General features: G+C 44.2%; 1 protein-coding gene across 1 annotated transcript in view; it reads left to right on the top strand.

Moving 5' to 3' along the window:
• The window catches only part of MEGF11 (multiple EGF like domains 11), a 256,860-nt gene that overhangs the window by 142,994 nt on the left and 98,203 nt on the right, over positions 1–15,663 (top strand). The window contains exons 8-9 of the mRNA XM_034784777.1: positions 480–616; positions 6,924–7,136. Of these exons, the coding sequence (XP_034640668.1) occupies positions 480–616; positions 6,924–7,136 (350 nt within the window). The remainder of the gene's footprint in view (positions 1–479; positions 617–6,923; positions 7,137–15,663) is intronic.

The raw sequence follows: 15,663 nt of genomic DNA, 5'->3' as shown, positions 1-15,663 counted from the left end.
GCTTGTTTTGATCTTACCTTAAACCACGTCCACAAGAAACATTGCCAGCTCATTTAAATCAAGGTGTTGCAAGACGGACAAATAAATATACTAGCCCAGGAGTCGGCAACCTTTCAGAAGTGGTGTGCCGAGTCTTCATTTATTCACTCTAATTTAAGGTTTTGCGTGCCAATAATACATTTTAATGTTTTTAGAAGGTCTCTTTCTATAAGTCTATAATATAGAACTAAACTATTGTTGTATGTAAAGTAAATAAGGTTTTTAAAATGTTTAAGAAGCTTCCTTTAAAATTAAATTAAAATGCAGAGCCCCCCGGACCGGTGGCCAGGACCCGGGCAGTGTGAATGCCACTGAAAATCAGCTCGCGTGCTGCCTTCGGCACCTGTGTCATAGGTTGCCTACCGCTGTACTAGCCACAAATATAAGCTCAGAACGTTGCAACTTTTCACTGAAACGCTGCTCTTTCTGCACCTCCCTAGGGTTTTGTATGTGCCCAGCCATGCCCTTCCGGAACCTTTGGAATGAACTGCAGCCAGGATTGTCCATGCCATAACGGAGGACAGTGTGATCATGTGACGGGAAAATGCCTGTGTACCGCTGGATATATGGGAGACAGGTAATAAAACACATTGCTCTTCAATATTAATCTTAGACAATCTTGCTCTCTGGAAAACTGTGTGTTACATTCCTATTGCTGCAGTTAGGTGCCTCTTCCTAGAGCGGTTCAGGCTTTATAAATATGCCTTTGTTATTACTTTTCAGTGGCAGTGCTCGCCGTTTACTGTTCGTTTTCTTTTTTTTTTTTTTTACTGTAACTTTTAAAAAATTTAATGGATTCAATTAAATTTAGATATTTACAGCGACAAATTTAATAGAAAGCATTACATGTTTACAAGATATGTAAATGAACCATATTTATACAAATTAATATCCTCAAGAGTAAGCAATGCAGCAGTTTAATATGTCCCTCCCTTCCCATCTGGGTTGCTGCAGTCTCTGACATCAGCAAAAAGTAATAAATCCTCAACATTTATAAACCAGAGGAGCTGCCTTAATTTGATCAGAAAAGATGATATTGTTTTACAAAGCTGTCTTGGATTAAGCGACTTCATTGAAGTATATTCAGAGGGCCTATACATCACTTAAGTCCATCTTAAGTGATAGCCCACTGAATTTTATCCCTAATGCAGTGGTTCTCAACCAGGGGTACGTGGGGGACGCAGAGGTCTTCCGGGGGTACATCAACTAATCTAGTATTTGCCTGGTTTTACAACAGGCTACCTAAAAAGCACTAGCGAAGTTGGTACAAACTAAAATTCCATGCAGACAATGACTTGTTTATACTGCTCTATATACTATACACTGAAATAATGATTATATTTATATTCCAGTTGATTTATTTATAATTATATGGTAAAAATGAGAACGTCAGCAATTTTTCAGTAATAGTGAGCTGAGACACTTTTTTGTTTTTTTGTGTCTGATTTTGTAAGCAAGCAGTTTTTAAGTGAGGGTATGCAAGACAAATCAGACGCCTGAAAGAGGGACAGTTGTCTGAAAAGGTTGAGAGCCACCGCCCTAGTGCATAAGGACGTTTAGAGTTTGTTGGAGTGTCTTATTTCCTTTCGTCTTTATTTGTGTAACTGTCAGCTATTCAAAGGACACAAGCAAACTAGCCGTAAATGCTACACTTACATTTAGAAGGCCATTCTGCTGTGTTGCAGCCATGTAACTTCTGTTGAAATCAGGTGTCTTCATGTAACTGATACCAGTGTTTGCTTTGGGAAATGTGTCAAATAGCAGCTGCAGCTAGGTAAAGCAGATAGAAGTAGAAGTCATTCTAGGGAACGTTGCTTTAAGGAAAATCCCCAGTTATTACAGCAGCGCTCTTTATAAAGCTGGTGATTGGGACCTCCATGGCACAAAGCCAGTGCCCCTTTAGTTTGGGGGAGCCTTTAAATGTCATGGCTAATCTTAGCTTTAACTTTCTTTTAATTATGGAGATAGCTTTCCAATGAAAAGTGATCGCCAGGGCTGATTGTCTATCATGGTGATTGTGCCTGAAATCAGAGGCTCTTTGTATACTTAAGCCTGGTCTACACTGGGCGGGGAAGGGAATTGATCTAAGTTACGCAACTTCAGCTATGTGAATAATGTAGCTGAAGTCCACGTACTTAGATCTACTTACCGCGGTATCTTCACTGAGGTAGGTCGACTGCTGACGCTCCCCCGTTGAGTCCGCCTGCGCTTCTCACTCCGGAGTAGACGGGAGAGCGCTTGGCGGTTGATTTATCGCGTCTTCACTAGACGCGATAAATCGACTCCCGCTGGATCGATTGCTCCAGAGGTAAGGGTAGACATACCCTTAGCCTCAGCTACAAAGGACTGGTTTTGAGGCCTCTCCAGCCAATGGCTCTGGGTCCCTGGTTTGTTAGTTGGGAAACTCAACAGTGCTAGAGTTGTCATGAGCTCCCAGCCAGCAGCCTACAGATAGGCCAGCTCCTTCACTCCATTGCCAGCCACAACGGGGGATGGCGCCGCAAAGGAACTGGCTCTGTGAGAAATAAAGGGAACCGCCCCCCAACACAGGCAGAGTGCATGCAGCAACAGGACCAGCATCAGTCCCTTGGGGATTTGGAAGAGGAGACCGCAAGCAGTGGGCAAAGGAAGAAGCGATCGAGTTTGCCCATGCTCTTGGCAGCAACCCCCAGAGCCAGGGAATGGAAAGGGGGGAACCTAGTGATGGGGGGAAGGACAGAGGAGCACACTCAGGTTGTGCTTTAGAGGGGTGTGGGGGGGGAGAGAATAAGGAGGATGTGGCCCCTGGAAGGAGGTGGGATCTCAGAGGGGAGAGAAAGGAAATAATAGGGGCCAACTGGAAGGTGTAACAATGGAAAATGGGCAAGCCAGGGAGATAGAGAGGTGTGAATATGGGCCCCGATCCAATCAAAGCTCCTAAGTAAGTAGGGCCTGATGGAACTGCTCAGATGCTTATATGATTTGCTGGACTGGGAGCTGTGAGGAGCAAAATAGACACGAAGGACAGGAGAAGGGGGGTCAAGAGGAAGTGAGGGTATCCCAAAGGGAAGCAGGGAATAGGAGAAGAATAAGAGGAAAGGAGATTCATCTGTTTTCAAAGCCAATATGCATAGACTTTCACACTCAACTTCTCTAGCAGCAAGAGAGGCTGGGAGCAGCCTGGAGATTCCCACCCCCTATTTAAAAGACTCTTCAGTTTAGATGAACCCCGGAAAGTTTATGGGAAGCCCAAAGAATTACCTATCGGTGGGTAGAATCCTGGCCCCACTGAAGTCATTGAAGAGTTTTGCGATTGACTTCAGTGGGGACAGGTTTTCATCTGTAAAAATTTGTTCTTAAGGTGGGCACACTTCTTTTACCTGTTGTCAAATACAACTACACCTCTACCTCGATAAAACGCTGTCCTCGGGAGCCAAAAAATCTTACCGTGTTATAGGTGAAACCGTGTTATATCGAACTTGTTTTGATCCACCAGAGTGCGCAGTCCCCCCCTCCCCCCCTCGAGCACTACTTTACCGCGTTATATCCAAATTCGTGTGATATTTGGTCGCGTTATATCGAGGTAGCGGTGTAGTTAATGGTAAATCCCCCATTGACTTTAATGGTAGCAGGAGCAGGCTTAATATTTAACAAATCTAAATTACCGTTACCTATTAATGCTGTGATTTCACTCAGCTGGGACAATGGGACAAACTAATCAGATTCATTTTAGGGCTATAGTCCATTTTGCTTTCCGGGTCTCATACTATCATAATGCTACAACATTCATTGCAGCCGCAGCAGGGGAATATAGTTTCCAAACAAAACAATGTTTTCTTTGACTTTTTTTTTAAATCGGGAGAATATTTCTATTAATACTAGATATTGTAAAATCATTTTTACTAGATCTTGATTATCTGCCGATGTTCCTTTTTAATGGTCTGTAAATAGCCATATACAGTCTGGAGTCCTGTAAGACAGATAATGACATATAGTTAGATAAATATTTGTGGACTTAACTAAGACACAAAAGCCTGTAGAAGTGTAATTGTCACTTTTTGTTCACTCCCTGCTTTCTGGGAAGTGGGACCACACTACTTACCTAGAGCAAATTGACAAGCACTATTGATAGTTCCAGATAGCTTTGTGCTGAACTAAAATGACTTAAGCGCCCATGTAAATGTCTGTATTGTAAATTATTTGAATGGAATAATAGCAAAAGCACAACTGGATGCTGGACATAAAAGTATGAAAATTCTATGGCTGACAACAAAAAAGTGAACCTACCATTTTAGCTGGGTTTTCCATCTCGCCATCGAGCCGATAGATTGAATCTTAATAGGATAAATACTACATTTGTTATGATAGAATAAGCAAACCTATTCTCTTGTTTTGTTTGTATAAATATTTCATAGCTATGAAAACTGATCTCCACAGTTTTTAAGTGTATTTCAGACAGCTTTTGTCTATTGTACAAAAGGTGATCCTTGTAAAGAAAACAGAGCCATTATTCTTCCATAAGAACCATTCCTAGCACTAATATTGGAAAATAATGTAGGTGATTGTAATATTTTCTTCTGTTAAACAGGCTGTCTTATGTTTAATATTTTGTGAAATTGCTTCCATTAATTCTACAGGTGACAGCCATATTATCCCAGCCCAAATAATTGTAGAACATATTAAAGTTCAGTAGATATTATAATGCGAGTCTCCCCAGATAGGCAGAAAGCCATGTAAATTAAACAAGAAACACAACTAGGGCTTAGCAGCTCATTTTGTAATTTAATTGAGCAATGTATCTGGTTGTTAATGGTGTTATGGACACATTAGATTGATATGTTGCTAAGGAAGGATGTTTCAGTAGAAAGCTAATTCCTGCTGTGATTATCCTTACGTTCCAGAGGAATCGTTATTAGTATTCTTCGTATAAAATTCATTAGCAGTAGCTGCTTGATCTCCAAATAAATAAGTTGGTTAAATTGTTAGTAGAAAATGGCTAATTATGTAAATGGATTAGGTCGTCAATATTTCATTTCCAGATGCTTTTTTCCCTTCTGTGTAATGCTTCATCTTCTATAAATATAGAATGATATAGTGCACCATCGACTGTGCATTCATCTTGTTGAGTACAGTCGTCTCCTGCTCACTAGTAGAGCTGCATGTGGCAGTGGAAACATAAGACATCTTAATACATTCATTGCATTTCATTTGTTTTAAGTGTTTCAGTCCTATTCCCATTCTTCCTTGTTGGCTATTACTCCGCAGTTGGACTACACTGAGGACAGCAAAGCGAGCAGCCAATAGTTAGCTCAGGGTGACTCTTAAGAGTTCTTTCACGGCCATTTTTCCCACAGGTTCCTCTAACGTTGGATCCCAAGTCTGAACTTGAACAGTGCAACAACGACCATGCTGACATATGCTGTAATTAAATCACTACCTGGGCTGTTTTACTTTACTTTATTTGTTTATTTTTAGTAAAACAGCTTCATCTGAGGCTGCCGCTGTGATTTCTCTTCTTAAATATTGAGCGTGTTCATTTCAATTTGCTAGGCTTGCGTTGTACCTTAATCTTTTACATATTCAGTCTCACATGCCAGCTGTGAAATGACCTGCAGAAAGACATTTAACACTGACCTCTCTCCACTGCATTTACAGTATACATTTCAGTCAATGCATGGGATTAAATTAATGCTGATAGGCTATTTCCAATATCTGGTATCCATGAGATAAGGGAATTGGGTTTTTAAATGAATAAAGCATAGCTGTGCTTCATGATGAATCATGTAAACTGAGGTACTAATACCTTGTAAAATTCGGAACCCATCAAGTTGCACCAGGCACAGAAACAGTTCCATTTTCTAGGACTTTTATTCAGGACCGGCTCTAGGCTCCTGCAAAGCAAGCACGTGCTTGGGGCGGCACAATTCCAGGGGGGGGGCATTCTGGGCTGTTGCGGCCCCCCCCCTTTCTTTGTTCTTGGACAATTGCGCTCTCTGAGCTTGGGACAGCAAAAAACCTTTCAAGTAGGAAATGGGATCTCTTGGATTGCTTTGCACAAGCACTGTGAAACAGACTGTTTAGAATGTATTGCCCCAACATTTCATAAATCATCCAGTAGGGAAATATTTGAAATATTACAGGAAAGGTGCAGTTAAAAACTATCTGTATATACTGTTCATGGGGTTCCAGTTTTGTGTGTATCAGTTATTACAAATGTTGTTAATTCTGGAGAAGAAACTACACTGAGGGTGAAAACTGTCTGTCTGAGCTTTTGTGCTAGTGACCATCCCTGTAATCATAAATGAAAAGAGGATTTTAAGTTCAAATTACTGTCAATAGACAGTACATATGCAACAAGACAAGGGGCCAGATTCACTTTTGGTATAAAGCAGGTGCAAAAGCAGCATAAAGGGAAAATAAAACCATTCTTTGTTGTAGCACATTTTTCTTAAGATTGCTTAATTGATCATGCTTATTTTTCAGCCCTGATTAGCATTCCAAGTGTATGGTACACATTTAAGGAAGTGTGTAGTGCTTTGAAAATTTGAAAAAAGCAAATATAGATGACTTTCTTTCAAGAAAGTAGCTAATTGTGTATCAAATTGTTCATGCTTTCTGAACGTAATTATTGAGGAAGTGATAGCGCAGTCACTTTGTTAACACTAGTGTAAATACTGTGAAATTTAATTGGACAAAGATTAAATACACTTTAGGTTAGCAGCAATTTACATGCTCAAGATAACACATCACCTCAATGATTTCATTTGTTCAGTACATTACTTAAATAAATGAGGTATGATTTTATGCTTAATATATCAGCCAAAATATTCCCTTAGAAAACTCATAAATGGACTATCCTCTCTTTAGCATTTGGCCTTCATCAGATCTCACATATTTCTTTGCAGGTGTCAAGAGGAGTGCCCTATTGGGACATATGGCTTTCAGTGCACTCAGAAATGTGACTGTCAAAATGGTGCAAAGTGTTACCACATAAACGGAGCATGTATGTGCGACCCTGGGTTTAAAGGGATTCGTTGCCAAGAAAGAATGTGTCCAGAAGGGCTTTATGGCCTAAAATGCCACAAGAAATGTCCTTGTAATATTAACAACACTCTCAGGTATGTACATCATACTTTCTACTAGTAGCAGGACCAGGGCCGGCTCTAGGTTCTTTGCCGCTCCAAGCAAAAAAAGTTTTGGCTGCCCCCCCGTCCCAGCCCTGGGCTCCTCGCCGCACCCCCCTGCCGTCCCAGCCCTAGGCTCTCCCTACCCCCCCACCATTGCCCCACACACACACCTCCTGCCGCCCCAGCCCTGGGCTCTCCCCCCCATCCCCCGACACCTGCACCCTCCTTCCGCCGCAGCCCTGGGTCACTGGTAACTCGCTCCCAGGGCAGGTCATTCAGCAGGAATTTTAGATGTGCACAGAGCACAGACAGGATTGGTTCCCATATGGTTACAGAACTGCAGTAAAGTGGAACAATTTTCAGCTTGTGTGATTGGAGGATATCTGGATGCATATTGTAAGACTATCCTCCATAAATGAGGAAAAGTTGAGGTGCCTTTATTATTCTTTTGTTCCACTCTTTCTTTCTATGGGGAATTTGCCAATGCAATATCACTGTCTTCCTTTTAAACAAACAAACAAAAAGGCAATGGCTGTTGAAAATAGCAATTCCAGTCCTAATAACCACTGGGAAGCATTTCTTGCTCAATTTTATCCTACTTTTTCTACAGCAAGTTACAGTGGATCAGTATATTTGATTTGGGAGAAATGAAGTAACAGCTGCCCAAACTGAGCTTGAGCACTCCTGAATTTTGAGGTGTTCAAATCTGGAAGGCAGGTGCTGGGGCGGGGGAGGGCTGTGGCTCCGCAGGGGAGCACGGCAGCATGTATGCAGCAGCGTGTCTGGCACTGCGCAAAGCCAGACACGCTGGTCTGAGTGGCACGATAAGGGGGCTGGGAGGTTGGAGAAGGGGTAGGAGGTTCCGGGGGGGCAGTCAAGGGACAGGGAGCAGGGAGGGTTGGATGGGGCGGAGGTTTGGGGGGGCAGTCAGGGGCAGGGAGAAGGGGGTAGATGGGTCAGGGGTTGGGGTGGCAGTCAGAGGACAGGCAGCAGTTGGATAGGCATGGGAGTCCCAGGGGTTTGTCAGGGGACAGGTAGGGGGTGGGGTCCTAGGGGGGAACTTGGGGGAGGGTCTCAGGAGGGCGCAGTTGGGGACAAGGAGAGGGGAAGCTTAGATAGGGGGTGGGGTCCCGGAAGGGGGCAATCAGGGGACAAGGACCAGTGGGGCTTAGATAGGGGGTGGGGTCCTGGGGGGCAGTTACGGGCAGGGGTCCCAGGAGGGGGTGATCGGGGATAGGGAGCAGGGGGGTTGGATGGGTTCGGGTTTCTGTGGGGGGCAGTCGGAGGGAGTGGATGGTGGCAGGATGGGGCTACCCTCCCTCCCTGTGGAGTATCCTATTTTTTGAATGTTAAAATATGGTATCCCTTCCCTTCCCAGTGCAGCTCTCCATTCATAGCAGGCTGTAACATGAGGTCTCAGCTTCCTCACTCCCTCCCCCTCTTTCCTGTTGGTAGTGGCCAAGGGAATGCTGGGAAATGTAGTTCTTTCCCTGCTCCAGGGCTGGCTCTATAGGCAGGGAGCTAACCAAGGAACTACAGCTCCCAGGGCCCCTGTTGGTTCTCAGCTCCCACGCTGGATCCCTGCCGCCCCTGCAAATGGGCTGCCCCAAGCACGTGCTTGCTTTGCTGGTGCCTAGCGCTGCCCCTGAGCAGGACTAATAGATACAAATAAGAAAGCATTGAGGAAAAAAAATCTGTATTTGACTCCATCCCTTTCTCCCAGCAGTTTTCCTTAGGGTCCAATCCAACGCCTGTGAATTATTTCTTTGATTTGAGTGTCTGCAGGCTTGGAATCTTAAGTCCCAGTTCAGCACAAGACTTAAGCGCGAGTCTAACTTTAGGAAGACGAGTAGTCCCACTGAAGTCCTGCACATTCTGATCTATGTCCCAATCCGGTAACCCTTACTCGTGTAAGTCAGGATTAGTTGCACAAGTAAAGGCTGTAATATGAGGCCCTTTATAGCTATGCCTACCCCTTTTAGAGACATTGCAAACCATCTGTATCATAGGCTGCAATTCTCACTGTCTCTCACAGATGAAAGGATGCCGACCACAACATGTTTTATCATCACATAAAGCATCAGAAGGATAAAAACTTTGCAAAGATTGGATGGATAACACCATGATGCTGAACACGTCATTTTTAAATTTTCAGTAAAAATATTTTGCATTTTTTATTTTTAAAAAAAACCTGTCAGAAGTTCAAAAAACAGAATTTTTTTACTAACTTCCATCTCTCAGACTCGGCTTATGACATGAAATTCCTTGTTGAGTCTACGCACTCCAAACACAGTTGCAAAATGAAATCTAATTTGCTTCATCTTATGTCTCATGGCAAATTACCTTGTTGAAAACACTTGAGGCAGATGTATAAATAGACGTAAATCAATATCCCCCAGTCACTCTCCCGCACTCTTAACGAAGTCAACATTGTCAAAATAGACTTATCTCCCCTTCTCATATGTGCCTATTTTTGCTCTTCGTTTAGTACGTGCATGTGTAAAATATTCAAGAAAATAATTATCAGGGAAGGGTACCTGAAATGGAATAAACCTTACTGAAAAGGTCAGCTCTTAATTTTTTATTCCTTTTTGCTTCATTTAAGACCCAATCCTGCGAGGTTCTGATCACTAAATTCCTGCAAGATGCTGAGTGCCTGTTGCTCCCAGTTGATTTCAGTGAGTTCCTGAACACCTAGCAGGAAGTGCTCAGAATTGGGCTCTTCATCTGCCAGACTAACGCCATTGTATGTTGACACTTTTCTACCAGGCAACAATAGAACGGGATAATGTAGGGGCTTGGATTAATAAATGAAAGGGATTTTTTTTACTCTCCCTCCTGCTCTGATTCCTGATGTCCCATCCCTTACCGTTAAACATTCACAGCCCGGCCAGGGTTTTGTAGGTTTCATAAAGAGGTAGGGATAATTGATGCTCAAGCAGATGTGCCCTTGATATAGATATTCTTCAATTTTAAACCAGACTGGTGGAGACCTGACTGCTGCTGCTGACAGACCTACATTGCAATCTTGCAGCCTGCTAAAACACAAATCCTTACTCCTTAATTATATATGTAAGTGGCACAACTAAATTCTTGCACACATATAAAAATACTTCAGGCAAATCTGTTGCTGTGTTTGACATAGACGGTATCAATCTGGAAAACAATCAGGTGATCTTTCACGTGGAATAGCTCAATTGTGAGTGTTAAGACTTTGCGACACTAAGATTTGGCACTTTTACTTTAGCAACTATGGGTGACTTAAAAACCCCATGGTTTTGAGCAGAGCCACAATTACAGGTGTGTTCTCCCCAGTGAAATTGTTGCTTGCACTGCGTGGTTTGCCTCTGAGGAGAGTCTGCACCTGCTAAGACCAGGCTCACACAGCTCACAAGTATTTTATAGAACAGCATGGAAGCCACTGCAGTGAATAAGAGTGCTAGGAGTGTCTAGCTGAGAGTTAGACACGGCGGGTTAAGGCCGGATCCTTATTCCGAGGAGGACTGAGTGTAGTAGTGAGGCAGAACAAGTGCAGGCCCGCTTGATTGCTGTTGGCTCAGTTGCCGGCTGGAGTGGTCAGGGCTGTCTCACTTGGGAGGAAGACATGGGCGGCGGGTATCGTAGGCCAGGGGAGGCTAAGCCTCCCCAATTAGGCCGTGTCTGCGCCCCAAGGCCCTGCCCTTGCTCTCCCTCTCCCCTAACGGCTCAGGCCAGCATCCAGGGGCCCCAGTGGTCGGGCTGGCCGGCAACATGGTGCTCGGGCCAGCCAGCTGGCCGGCAGCCCAGGGGTTGGGCTGGCTGGGGCCGGCCAGCGTGCGGACCGGGGCTCCTCCGGCCGCGGGGGTGGGGGCGGCTCAGGCAGAAGGGGCGGGGTCAGGGGGCTATCCTCACCGAATGGGGAGTTCACCCAGTGCCCATGGAGGAAGATGAAGGACTCAGGCAGGAGTGTAAGAAAGGTGAGCACACTCTGAGGGAGTAGAAGGAAGATCCTTTTGGAGTGGCTGGTTGGGCTGGCTGGAAGAACCTGCATTGCGTGGGGACGGGCTAGGATGAACAGTGTCTCAAGGAGGGTTAGGGCACGTGTTTTTAGAGAGACTCGAAATGTTGGTGGATCGAGGCCCCTCTTAGCTTTGATCCCCTGTAATAGTTAGTTACTGTCTACAGCTGATCTGCTCTGGGTTGCTGCCCAGCCAGTGCTTCCAATGCCTTTCCTTCCATCTCTGCCCCATCAGCTTCACCTGCAGCAGCGTCTGCTCAAGATGGTATCTCACTCTCCTTAATAAATGAGTCTAGTCTCTCCATTGATAAAAATCTGTCTTTTCCCTGCATCTTATCACCACTGTTGTGGAACAGAGAGATACCAGCAAGCTGTAGAGCTGTAAATGTTTTTTCATTCATCCTGGTATTTCAGCCTTCCACTTTTCAATGAACTCCACAGAATCCTGCCAATTTCTGAGCCAAGGAGTGTCTGAGCTGATAGGAAATGACCTTCTCCAAAGACATTCCATATTTTGAACAACTCTTTGTACAGACTTTCTACTTGGTCCCATGTAGTGCATTCCTTACCCAGATTTTATCTCTCCTGGGGCTGCTGGCTTCCAGAGTGACTCAGTTTCTGACAGCCAACTGCTTTCCAAAACTGCCATTAAAAGCTGATGCCTAGTTTGTTTTGAGACCTTAACAATCTGAGATAATGTTATTAGCCACTGGATAGGATGGATGGGAGAGGCCGGCTTCTTTTTCTGTCAATAGTTTTGTCCTGTTGAGTTCAGTCCTTGGACAACTAGCTTAAACTGTAGCTTTTTGAGGGGAGGCGGGGAGAACATGATTTGAAATACAAGATCAGCTTTCCATAGAATCGGAGATTATAAAACCTGAGGGGCCCATCATGATAATCTAGTCTGGCTTCCTGCATAACAAAGGCCCAATAATTCCTGCACCAAGGCATTCTGGGAACTCCCGTACAGGGTTTCAGCCAATCCCAGCGCTAAGTACAAAGGGTTCAATTGTGACTTGAACTGTATACCCGATGAGGCAGAGGAATGTAAAGGTGTAAGAACCCCCACTCCTGCCCAGAGTCTACCTGGACACTGAGAGCAGGTGTGCAAGAGTACAAAAGGCTTTACTCCCTTATGCCCAGCAGATGGGCGAAATCTTGGCTTCATCTCCCCAACTTGCTGGCCAGTGCAGCTGAGCCAGCGACAGGGATTAGCAGTTTTCTGCTAGCATGGGCCAGCGGCAAACGTTTTGTCCCCGCCAGCAAAGGCAGAGCAAGAAGGGGACTAGGACTCCTTGTGCTTCAGCCCACATGTACGAGCCCACCTGGAACCCTGAGTAATGACTAACCCATGCTGAAGCCAGTGCTTCTGTGCCTTCACTGCTCTGCTGGCTAGATTAACGCTAGCTGGGGTTTGTCCATACGAGTTGCAGTCGCACCCCACGATTGCGGAGTAGACGTACCCTAAAAAGCATTTCTTAAAGGGAAATTGAGCGGGGGGGGGCACCAACAATAGTAAAATAACAGCAAATAATTAATAGGAGTCAGGCTGATGTTCATTATAGCAAAATAACGGAGTGGGGGAAATGTACTGCTTTTACATGGGAGTGCAGGAGCGGAGAAGACTGTTCTAACCTACGGGCTGCACCAGAGCAACTCCACTGTCATGCCGGGTCAGAGGGGAGATCACTCCCCATTTCCATTTCTCCCCTGCCCCCAGCCTGGCTACTTGGGCCTGGTGCCAGGGACATGTTTGGCCCTTTGCATTCATTCTGTCTCTTCCACATCTCTCCGGCCTAACATGGGGGGACATTTTAAGTAATCGTATTTGATAAGACTTGGTTTAACATAGAAACACACATTGCAAGATGTTGCAAGAGCATGAGGGGAAACGAATGTCCCCTTGCTGCAAGAGATTGAAAAGCAGATGTTAGTGAGATTGCTTTCTCCGATTTGTCCACAGGTCTCATGTTCCCTTACCAGCTCATTGGATTGTCTATATTGTTTGTGTTTCTTAATTTCAGCTTATTGGCTGGCAGGGAGAAATTTCTTTTACATGTTATCCATCAGGCTGCCTGAGCATAATGTAGACAGATGGGCTTGAAGGGGACATTTTCAAAATGGGGAGAGAAGAACTATGCACATCTATCTGATTGTTAATGGAATTTCCTGTGCATTACTTTAAAACTTTTACCTTCCAGTGTCTAAAGTCTAATACAGTGTCACTTTGACCTACTGTATGTGGTGAATTAAATTCACTAAATTATATATATAGTTAAGTTTACACATGGACTGGATTTTTACAGAATGGTGATCACAAAGAAGAAGAAACAGAAAAGGAGATTCCTAAATCTGTCTCTGTTTTCATGACAAGGGGCTTCATTTAGATTATTATGTAACTCTACTGACATTAGAATGCAGTGGTATAGTTCACAAGTACCAGAGTCTCAACAATAATATCTCAATACTTGTATGGCGCTATCAATTACAAATCTCAAAGGGCATCATCATCCCATTTTACAGGTGGAAAAATTGAGATGCAGAGCGAAGGTAAGTGACTTGACCAAGGTCTTGGCAGAATCAGGAAGAGAACTCAGGTTTTCTGACTTCTGGCATAGAGCCAATCTAAGTCCACGAGTAAGGCTGTCCATCAATACAACCTGGCTATCAAAGATTAATGTTATGTTTCAGTGCACTGTATCTCTGTGGGATGTTCACCTACTGTTTCTACTTCCACAGAATAGAAAAAAGATACCATAAAGCTCCGTTTTATTAGAGGATTTTCCTGGTTCTCTGGTAGCAGCACTCTTTAATGGAACATATAGGACATACCTTTCGAAGAATCCTAAGAAAGACGAGCACCGGGCCTGAGGGAAAAAGTCTCGTTTCTCTAGTATGCTTGGACTTTGGAAGAAAAGGCTGATTATGTGAATCTAGAGGCCATAAGCTTCTGTCGGGCATGTGCAAGATCGTTGCCCTCTTCCAGTCTGGAAGTGGAATTGGATCCATGGAGGGGTGACAGTGCTTCCACATACCTGCTAGTGGACCTGGGGGTGGATTCCATTCCCCCAACTCTTTTGCCGCTCCCTGCACAATGCCAGTTTACTCTAGTTTTGTTGCGGGTGTTAGGATGAATTTTGCCCTTAATAAATAGCCTGCATCCCATGCAAAAAAGCTGTCCTATTTGATAAAGGAGCCAGCCTTCAAGCAGAAATGCTTACGGGGTAGAGTATTTTCAATTGAATTGTCATAGACTGATTCAAACTGCTGTGATCATATATTATTTTTGAAAGATTTAATTTAGACAACAGATGCCGCACCGGTGAAACCCTATAATACGTGCAGTAGAAACAAAACCAAAGAAACAAACAAAAAAAAATCCTTTCCAGAAATATTCCTTTAATGTTTGGCTTTCTGCTCCCATTAGATAATGATGAATAGATGCACAGGGAGAAAAAATGAGCTTTTATTATTTTTATCTAAATGTTAAGAGGTGCTGCGTGAGCAACCATCATTTCAGGGGATGCTTTGTCAGAAGAATTTCATGGCTGGTGGTTCATTAGGCTGATGAATTGTTTTAATTAGTCAGTAAAACACTATTTATGATGAAACATATGACAGTCGCAAAATGTGGTGATTCTTAGTCACAACAATATGTGACTAATCTCTTCTACCAATGAGTGCATAAAATAGGCTCACAAGCGAGACTTTATGAGGTTACCTTTAAAATGAACATAGAGGATATTAATGGTAAAGCTACGAAGAAACCCATTCAATCAAGCCATGCCAACGAGTAACTATAAACAGTAAATAGAGTCTGGATTGGTAGGAACCAGGAAAAAGATTCCTAGGATGTTCTCTCTCTCTATAGATTTTATGTTCGAGAATAGGAGAGGAAATCCCCACTTGTCGCAAAGTTATTCCTCTTCTCTCTACCCGAGGGCCAGATGGTGCCATTAAGGCACCAAGTCTTATGGTGCAAAGGCCCAGAAGGAGAATAGTGCTTCCCTGAGTACCCCAGCACCCAGGAGAAGCTCATCCCCTGGAGCATGTAACATCTTCTGCATCCAGCTGGCTTCACTGGTCAGTGTAGAGGAGCGGCAAGGTGATGGGGGGAGCTAGAAGGGAGCAGTTTCTGCACAGAGAGGAGGAAGTGCGGGAGGAAGCACAAGGGGGTGCCCACTGGCTGCTCCATGTTGTGTGTGTGTGTGGGGGGGAGGCATGCAGGGACAAAGGGAAGAAGGATGCTTGTCCCTTACCCACCTTGGGACCTGTATGAGGACCAGGCACAATCTGGCCCTTATAGCTTGATTTTTATTTATACTTTGGCCCCTTTCTGCTGCCAGATGGGTGCCAAGGGGCCTTCGTGAAAATGGGATTCAGGCCCTTAATGGCTAGTGGAAACACTCGCTATTCAGCATTCAGGTACCTTAGAGAGTTCTGTTGTGTCACGCTCACAGAGGCCCTGGCCTGCCTCTCTGCTCAGTGGAGAATTTGTCACAGGACTCCCGTTGATTCCAG

Source organism: Trachemys scripta, chromosome 10 (assembly GCF_013100865.1).
Source record: "Trachemys scripta elegans isolate TJP31775 chromosome 10, CAS_Tse_1.0, whole genome shotgun sequence".
Classification (NCBI taxonomy): Eukaryota; Metazoa; Chordata; order Testudines; family Emydidae; genus Trachemys; species Trachemys scripta.
This window is presented reverse-complemented; position numbering and strand designations above follow the sequence as displayed.